Here is a 10,100-nt window from a genome sequence, read left to right on the forward strand (position 1 = left end):
GCCGTGGGAGAAGGGAATTTGTTCTCATTCGCAGTGTCTGACATGAGCAGCACGAAGCTTAATTCAGGTTTGTTGTATAACCTAGAAAGCTTTCAACTGGTGTGGAGTAAGAGCTGCTCATAGACCTTGCCGCTTCCAGAAAGCTCTTGAGCAGTAAACAGCGAAACAGCCTTGGATTAGAAAAAGGGTGGTCTCTACGGGGTTACGTAGACGTCATTTTAGTTTGATCATACTCTTCAGCTTTGGCAGGAAGCCTTACCAATACAGATAGTAAAGCTTATGATAGTTACCACTTACTGAACCCTTATGAGTTATTCTGTTTTGTGTTTTATAGGTGATATCACATTAAATCTTATAATCCTATAAATTAGTATTGTCAGATAGGGAAACCAAATCACCAGGTTAAGTAACTTGCCTGGTAACAAGGCCCAGGTTTCAATTCAAGTCCCTTTGATTTTAGATACTTAACCCGTGATTAAATTTCTATTCTCTAAATCAAAATAATTTGCTTTTTTTTTCACCTTTTTGGGAGAGGGATCTTCACTAGGAGTGAATTAATGAGAACGGTTGGCATACAGTACAACCCTCTGAAATACATTTTCTCACACTATATACAAACCTCCCCCCATAACGTTATGCTCGTTGTTTCTGTGGTTCTAGGGTCTTTACATTCATTATCTCTGCCATAGTATACTTACTTCCTTATACTCTTCTGGTTTGCTGTTCAAATAACTTACTACTTGAATTTGATTTACTATATGCTTTAAAACAGTATCTCTAGAATAGTTACTATAGGATACATGAATGACTTGCTAATGAAAGCATGTGTGAGAATAAGAAGTCAGAAATGAAAAACAGCTTTGAAAAAGATTCAGGGACAGTGAATTGAAGAGATGGGGAAGAGCAATTAGGAATCAGGTGGAAATTAGGCCTCTGTAGATAGGTACATCTCCTGTCCTTTAATTAGGGTAATAGGCAGCAGCTCCCATCAGGATCTGAAATAAAGGGAGAAGCTTGGAATGAACCTGCACTAACTCGATCAGGGGGAAAAAGAAGGGGTGGATGAAGGTGGAAGGCAAAACAAGGAGACAGACAACCCCCCGGGATATTGTGCTGCGCCTGGGTACCGGGTGAGCGGATGGAGCGCTTTGTCCGTGTTCCCTATGGCTTGTACCAGGGCTATGGGAATGCAGTGCCTTTGGGCCATCCCGGACTCTCTGAACACAAACATCCCGACTGGAGGCGAAACACTGGTCCCCCCACTTTCCTGGCCAGGCCTGGGTTGCTGGTGCCTGCAAATGCCTCTGACTACTGCATGGACCCTTACAAGAGGGCACAGCTTAAGGCTGTTCTCTCCCAGATGAACCCCAGCCTGAGCCTGCGGCTTTACAAGGCCAATACCAGGGAGGTGGGTGTGCAGGTGAGCCCACGGGTGGACAAGTCCGTGCAGTGCTCGCTGGGGCCTCGCACCTTGTGCAGCTGCTCCCCTTGGGGCAGCACGGGCCACAGGGCACCCCTGTCACCCTGGGGAGTCTATTCGCCAGTGATAGGCCGCAGGGGCTTGATTCAGCTGCAGAGGGAGGAGGAAGCCCAGGAGAGGAAGGCCCTTTTGGGTCCTGCTGAGGCCAGCCAGCAGCAGCAGCCACCACCAACACCTAGGTCGGAGGAGGATAAGCAGGAGGAACTTCACCAGCACGATGAGCTGGAGGAGGAAGATGCCTCAAGTCCCCGGGAAAGGAAGAGCGAGCAGGCCCAGGGAGGTGGTGGAGCAGATCTGCTCAGGAAACCCAATTTCCAGGTGAACTTTCTCCTCCCTGTCCTCAGTCCTCAGCTAGCCTCATCCTTTCTTTCCTCTTTTCCATTTCTGGGGCAACAGAGCAAAAATCTTCTTTTGCTTTCTCCCTTTACTTGATGAAGGAGAGGTAGTTCTGAAAACGTGTTTTACATGGCCTATAGATTTTGTAACTTTGGTAAAATAGGGTGCCAACTTTAAGCATGTGAAAACCAAAAGTCTGGCAGCTACTGCTATTGGGAATGAGGAGACAAAATGGGGTTTCAAGCCTGTCAAATATATGATCAGATTTTCATTCAGGGGAGATTGTGCGGGTGGCATTGTTGAAAGAACATTAGAAAAGTATGAGAAAAGGATCTCCTCCAGTCCCATCCATGTTGATGTAAAAGTTGGGTATTCATCCTTTCTGATGGCTGAGTAATATTCCATTGTATATATGGACCACATCTTCTTTATCCATTCATCTGTTGAAGGGCATCTAGGCTCTTTCCACAGTTTGGCTATTGCGGACATTGCTGCTATGAACATTGGGGTGCTTATGGCCCTTCTTTTCACTACACCTGTGTCTTTGGGGTAAATACCCAGTAGTGCAGTTGCTGGGTCATAGGGTAGCTCTATTTTTAAATTTTTGAGGAACTTCCACACTGTTTTCCAAAGTGGCTGTACCAACTTGCATTCCCCTGGAGGAGATTATGCTAAGTGAAATAAGTCAAGCAGAGAAAGTCAATTATCATATGGTTTCACTTATTTGTGGAACATAAGGAATAGCATGGAGGACGTTAGGAGAAGGAAGGGAAAAATGAAGGGGGGGAATCAGGGGGAGATGAATCATGAGAGACTATGGACTCCAAGAAACAAACTGAGGGTTTTAGAGGGCAGGGGTGTGGGGGGATGGGCTAGCCCGGTGATGGGTATTAAGGAGGGCACTACTGCATGGAGCACTGGGTGTTATACGAACACAATGGATCGTGGATCACCACATCAAAAACCAATGATGTATTGTATGGTGACTAACATAACACAATAAAATTTAAAAAAATAATAAAAAAAAAAGTAAGTATGAGAGACAGGAACAATAAGAATCCCAGAGTAATGAAAGATGAGATGCTAAATTAGTGTAGTAGGCTTGAGAAGAGCCATGAATGAGGTTAAGGAAGCTTTTTGTTTTTTATATGAAGCCATGAGGAAAGAGGATCTGGCTTTCCGCCATTCCCCCCCAAGATTGTAAAAGGCTTTTCCCCCTTATCTGCAGTTTTTGGAACCAAAATATGGCTATTTTCACTGTAAAGATTGTAAGACCAGATGGGAGAGTGCTTATGTGTGGTGCATTTCTGGAACTAATAAGGTAAGTAAAGGTGAGCGAAATGTGGGAGGAGGATGGGTTAGACACAGATGTTAAATAGAGGGAGAGTGTTTCCTGATGGAGCATGACCATAATGCTGTCTCATTCATTTGGCATCCTTAGTGCCAGGTACTTAATAGGTACTAAATGTTTGAACTGAACTGATTTGGACTGTCCATATGAACTCCTGAAGCTCTTAAACCTGGTGTTACATTTGGTTTGGTAGTTCTGTTGAACAAAATTTCAGGTTATTTAGGTGAACTCTTGTCATTGTGTATGGTGGAACTGTCTATATTCATTTCTTAATTGGTATATTTTGAACCTCTTTGGGCCTTAGCTCCTGGAAATTTCCATGGTCTGTCCACAAGGTGGGGCAATAAGAGAAATAATTTATTGTGAAGGTTAACCTTGGAGAGACTTCTTTAGGCTAAGCAGTCCCTCCCCCCCCCCATTTGAATTAGTTGTCAACCTATTAAGATTGGGAAAGATTTCACGATCTGCATTTCCAGATTTCCCTGATAGACTCTGGTCACTATAGACTCTCATTTCAGTGTGAAGACTCTAGGCTGGGGCTCAGCAGCTTCTAGCTCCTTTCACTGGGCATGCACACTTCATTTTGCAACAGTCCACATCTGGTCTATTTCATTAACTTCAGCAAGCAGTTGAGTTTGAGTCCCCTGTGCTTTCTATATTTTAGATACTGCTTTTCTGGCTAACGGTCTATAGAAGGAGAGGGCAAGGAGCGTGCTAAGAACTGAGTGAAAACTTGACTTTTCGTACTAACCATTTAGTAGACTGTGGAGGCAAATGATTTTTAAACTATACTAAAATTACTTACCTCTTTTGCCAGAAGAAAAACAATGGGTTTAATTAAAACACTCCAAGATGCAAGGATACAAAGAACAAGACCTAGAACTCATTCTTAAGAAATGTATTCTCCTAGGAGTGACATAGAAAAAATGCAATTTGGTGGTAGATACAGTGGCCCCAGGGGCATGAAAGTGGTGCAGAAATAACACAGGAGGGGGATGATTACCGTGTCGGAGGGAAGGCATCATGATGTCCATGCAGGATTTTAGAGGATAAATAGGAGTTCATCAAGGAAAGCAGGGAGAAAATGTGCACAAGAAAATGCACAAGTTGAGAAACAGTATGTATGGGTGTGTAATTACAAATAATTTGAAGTTCAGGTGGGGAAAAAATGAGAAAATGAAAAAGTGAGGGCTCATAGACTAGGACAGAAGGAGAAGGTCAAGGGTTCAGCCCACACAGTGAGCAAAATTATAATAGCTACTTCCCATCGAAGATTTTTACTGTGGTACTTTGTGTATATTGTTGGGTAGTTGTCAGAATTCTAGAAAATAAATGGTAGTATCTTGATCTTACAGGTAAGGAAACAGGTTCAAAGAGTGAGAAAAGTGACTGATAACACCAGAAGAGCTTAAGACCTCAGGGTAGAGGTTGGGCAAAAGCAAGGCAGAATGTGGGGGAATGAATTACTTAAATTAAGAACTGGGAGTCTAAGGTATCTATAATCTTGTATTAAAAAAAAGACTTATTTCTCTTTAGGTTTATTTCAAACAACTATGTTGCAAATGCCAAAAGAGTTTTAACCCTTATCGAGTAGAAGCAATCCAATGTCAGGTAAGCATGTAGAGACCTTTCATTATGTCTATAATGTTGCCCTTCTTAAATAGAAGCTTCTGTGGCGAAATGTTGGGATTAGATAGAATTGGGTATTTGCATAGGAGTGTTAAGTTTTCTATACCTTGAATCTTTGTAATATTTTAAATCAAAGATAAATTCTAGATTTTGGAGTGGTGTAGGAACGGGTGAAAGATTGACTCCTTTAAGTTGCTTTATATGGTGTGTTTATGTATGGGCTGTATGTGTTGTTTCTCAAACACCCTGTGTGTAGTTTGGATGTAGCAACTTTTTTTTTTTTAATTATTTTCATTCCAGTTAGTTAACATAGTGTTATATTAGTTTCAGGTGTACAATATAGTGTTTCAGTAATTACATATGGATGTAGTAACTTAATAGGTAACCTGTATTAAGCATTTACTATGTACCAAACTTTGGGCTACGTGCTTTACGTGCCTTATCTCCTGTAATCTAAACCTTGAGGTAGGTGTTATCCCCATGTTACAGACTAGAAAGCTAAAGTTCAATAAGAAAGTTTAGACAAATAGTAAATATTAGAACTATGATCAGATTTTATGGTGCCTCCAGTGTCTAGGAAGTCACAGAATTAGATGAGAGCTTATCTAAAACAGCTTGCGGGAGACCTCTTTTTAAAATTTTCAGGCAAGTGTGACATAGTTGGTTTTTGTAATCGAGTTTTTTTAAATCTAAATCCTTCATTTAGTTAAAAATATTTTTTGTACTACTTCAAAATATTCAAAAAAACTAGTCTAATAGTTTATAAATGATTTACCTTTAGATTTTCTAGTCTGACATTCAGTCTGTTTATGTTTAATATTATAAGTTGGGTTTAAATATATTTTATTTTCTTATACTCCTTTTTCTTGTGTTCAATTGAATTGAGTTTTTAATTAAAAAAATGATTCCCCATCTCTATTATCTTGGTAGTTATTGTTTATTCTTCTTCTGGTAGTTACCTTAGACGTTACAACATGATTCTTTGACCTATCAAGGTCTACATAAACTGTGAACATTACCTCTCCTTGACAATGAAATGAACTTAGAACACTCTAACTCCTTATCACCTCATCCTAATTTATATACTGCTGTTGTATATTTTAATTTTAAACTTCGCAAGACTTTATTTTATATAGTCATTCATTTAGCTTTAGCTACATATATTTCCTTTCTGCTGTTTTTAGGTCTTTTTTGTATCTGGGGCCATTTTCCTTTTACCTGAAGAATACACTTTAATATTTTTAAAAAGATTTTATTTTATTTTAGAGAGAAGGAGAGGGAGAGAGTAGTGGGAAGGGCAGAGGGAGAGAAGCTTCAAGTAGAATCCCTGCCAAGCACAGAGCCCAACATGGGGCTTGATCTCAAGACCCTGAGATTTGGGTCAAAACCAAGAGTCAGACACTTAACGGACTGAACCACCCAGGTGCCCCGTGTTTTAATACTTACTGTAGTGTAGGTCTGAAGGTGGCACATCCTCTTGGATTTTAAAGGATAATTTTGCTGGGTATAGAATTTTTAGGTTGGCAGTAGTATTCTTTCTGCCCACTAAGGGTCTGACCTTCATTGTTTTTTTGAAGTTGGCTATTAGTATTTTTGCAGCTCTTTTGAAGTAATATCTCTTGCTCTTTGTCTCCTTAAATCTACTTGCTTTTAAGCTATTTCTCTCTGCTTTGGTTTTCAGTAGTTTTACAATTATATGCCTAGTTGTGATTTCTTTGTATTTACTCTATTTGGGATTCATAGTGTTTCTTGAATCTGTAGCTTGAAGATTTTTATCTCTTTTGGAAAGTTATCAGCCATTATCTTTTAAAATATTACTTCTGCTTCCATTCTCTCTTTCTTCCAGTTACTCATATTAGACCTTTCACCATCTCCCTTATGCTTTTTATGCTCTTTTCTATATTTCTTATGCTTTTGTCTTTCCTTGCTTCAGTTTGGATATCATCTACAAAACTATCCTTCATTTCTCTAATTCTTTCCTTAGCTATTTCCAACCTGCTATTAAATCCATCTGTTGAATTGATTTCAGTTATTCTGTTTAGCAGTGCTACAATTTTTATGTGTTGAAAAAATGACTTCCAGTTCTCTGCTGAAAATATCAGTCTTATTTCTTTGAATGTATTAAGCATAATTATCTTAATATCTGTATTAGGTGACTCCATTAACTTAATGCCCTATGGCTCTGTTGCTATCCTCTTCATTTTCTGTGGTTCTGTCTCCTCATACACCTCCTATGGTTATTTTTGATTGAGTGCTGTCTATTGACTTGAAGAATTATAGTGATAATTTGAGGCCTAGGATAGTATCTTCCTCCACAAGAGATTTGTTTGCTTCTGGTGGGAAGCTTAGAGACACCAACAATTTAGATTGCTATTTTCTAATCAGGGTTGAGCTGTTTTGAAGCTGGGCTTCAGCATCTGTGAAAGCTGGGTCAGTTCTTGGCTCATCTTTATTCTTAGGCTGCAGCCTTTCAGGGTCCCAACACAAAACCAGGTCTCTTCTGTTGGGCATGTTTAAAATTATCCTTCAGCTTCATCAGCTTGTCAAACTTACTTTCAGCTTCCCACTTTCACCTCTTCCAGAATTGGCAGACCTTTAGAGAGGAAATAGTCCCAAATATCAGGCTCACCTCCATTTCTGGGTTTCTTTCTCTAATTCTTTGATAATTCTCCAGTGCCTTTGAATAGTTCTTTTAAAAAGTTATTTTTCTTTAGCTCTGCTTTTCAAGTTATCCTAAGTAGGAGGCTTGGTCAAAATTACTAGTCCACCATTGCCAGAAACAGAAACCTACCTTTAGAGTACATACTGATTTTTATTTATTTATTTTTTATTGAGGCTTTTCTTCCATGGTGAGAGTATTGTGAGGATTAAATGAGTTTATATAAAAAGTGCTTAGAACAGTGCATACAATAAATACCATGTATTAGCTATTAGAATTTCCTTACAAGGTTGCATGCTTGTCACTCACTGGAAAAGTGGAAGATATAAATGTACAACATTTCATAAATCATATTTAAGACTTTTATTTGCAAAATGAAGATGCCTGTTTCCACAAAATAAAATGTAAAACTTACTCTTTTTAGCTGTGGTCATATGCAGAAGATAGAGCAGTGATCAGTTTTAAAGATTAGCAGGTTTCGGAGGGCGGACAAGGGCAATATACTGGTCTCCATAGGATGTGATTTTTATTTATCAGAAGATAGAATGGGATAATGGTTAAGAATACTCTAAATTATAGTAAAGATTAGGCATGTCTGGAGAGAAAAAAGAATTAACTTCCTCTAGAATCCCTCCCCCCTGGTTGTGACAACCAAAAGCATTTCCAGACATTGCCAGATGTCTGCTGGTTGGTAAAATACAGCTGGTTGAGAATCACTGCTCTCGGGTTTTCGAAAATTCCAGCCTAGATAATCAAATCACTTAATACTCACTCACTGCCCCTCAACCCCACCTGGCTACAAATGTAAAAACCCATTAGTGAAGACACTCTATAAACTCTTTTAAAATCTTTCTCTTACAGTAGATCTTCTCGGTTGGCTTAGCAGTATTCTCTGAAATATCATCTTTGCTCTTTCATCTTGAAAAATGCATGGCATTTAACAGGATAGGAGTGGTTTTGTACAACTTGGTCCTGGACTTCTCATAGGATTCAAAGGAAGATGAAGATATGAGGGATACGGGTGGTGGGGAGAAGTATTTTGATTTGAGGATTATATTTGAAACACTGATTTAATTATTTAGTGTCCAAACTATTCCTTGTTCTCTAAAGACCTGTTCAAAGTCTCGTTGTTCCTGTCCTCAAAAGAAAAGACACACTGACCTAAGGAGGCCTCATCGACAGGAACTGTGTGGTCGCTGCAAAGACAAGAGATTCTCCTGTGGCAATACTTACAGCTTTAAATACATCATGTGACAGGCAGTATAAATTGTACAGGACACTCAAGTCTCCTTGTAACTCACTGTACTGTTCCTTTTTTGCAACTTAGCTCTGAGCTGATATTGGAAAATGGATTAGGCTTTTGTACTTTTTGTAGGTTGTATAACAATTGTACAATGTGAGTGGAATAAAATAAATGCATGTAAAATAGACCATGAAGGTACATTAATTGTGATCACGGGGTAAAAACCTCCATATGGCATTGGGAAATAGTAGATACTGTACCTTATATAAAGGGAACAATGAAGAGGAACAACAGTCATTTGACAAACTTTTTATCAGCTGCGTGTTCTAAGCACTGGGAACATAGAGATGATCGGGGGCAAAGTCCTTGCCTTCAATAATTATAGCAAATGCTTAAACAGCACTTATGTGCTAGGGATTGCAACTCATCATAGCAGCCATATTAAGTAGAAACTACTATACCGTTTCTTAACAGATGAGGAGAGGGAGCCACAGAGAGATCATAGTATAGAGCCAGGATTTGAACCCACATGGACTTGAACTTGCTCCATGGCTTGAACTACTACATTTACACTTTCTTTTTCCCAGATTCAGATGTGGTAAGTCCTATGAAGGAAACAATGCTATCATAGACTGAGCTTTTAGACCGTGTGGCTGGGATGAGGGAGCAGGAGAACTGAGACCTGCAGGATGGAGGGAGCAGGAGAAAAGAAGATGGTTTTGATCCAAGGGAACAGCAAGAGCAAAGGCTCTGAGTGTGTGGGCCACATAGTTGGTATGTCCCAGGAATAGGGGCCCCTCAAGCTAATGTGGGACAGATGCTGGAGAGGACAGGGCTCAGGTCACAGAAAGTTCTTTTGGCCATGGTCAGGCATGCGGAAGCCCATAAAGGAGTTTCAACAAGATTGTGACATCAGGTTCTTTAGAAAAACTCCCTCTGTTGGGGGAAGACCAGAATATACAAGCAAAATGATGGCTCAGACAAGGGTGATGGCCATGGAGATGGAGAGAAGCACATCAATTCAAGATAATGTTGGAATTATACAGGATTGGAAGTGGATGATGCAGAAATAAATGACTTTTAGATTTCTACTTTGAGCTATGGGGCACGATGGCATTGAGAGGTATAACATTTAGGAGCATATTCTGGAGGCAGATTACCTAACTTCAAATCCTGGGTGTGGTAGATGTAAGTTTGTGAGCAAATTACAGGCATACCTTAAAGCTATTGCAGGTTCAGTTCCAGACCACCGTAATAAAGTGAGTATCTCAATAAAGTCAGTCAAATGAATTTTTTAGTTTTCAGTACATATAAAAGTTATGTTTACCTATACTGTAATCTACACTATGGTCTATTAAGTGTGCAACAGCATTACTAAAAATGTACATAATTCAAAAATAAT

The 10,100-nt window shown here is 39.5% G+C and overlaps 1 protein-coding gene across 1 annotated transcript; it reads left to right on the plus strand.

The window, feature by feature from the left end:
• The first annotated feature begins 1,138 nt into the window (after positions 1-1,138).
• On the plus strand, positions 1,139-8,709 carry ZAR1L (zygote arrest 1 like). The gene is made up of 4 exons (XM_021678276.1): positions 1,139-1,798; positions 3,045-3,137; positions 4,704-4,778; positions 8,566-8,709. The coding sequence occupies exons 1-4, from the start codon at positions 1,139-1,141 to the stop codon at positions 8,707-8,709; spliced, it is 972 nt and encodes a 323-aa protein (XP_021533951.1).
• Positions 8,710-10,100: the final 1,391 nt, after the last annotated feature.

Source organism: Neomonachus schauinslandi, chromosome 3 (genome assembly GCF_002201575.2).
Source record: "Neomonachus schauinslandi chromosome 3, ASM220157v2, whole genome shotgun sequence".
In the NCBI taxonomy this organism is placed as follows: domain Eukaryota; kingdom Metazoa; phylum Chordata; class Mammalia; order Carnivora; family Phocidae; genus Neomonachus; species Neomonachus schauinslandi.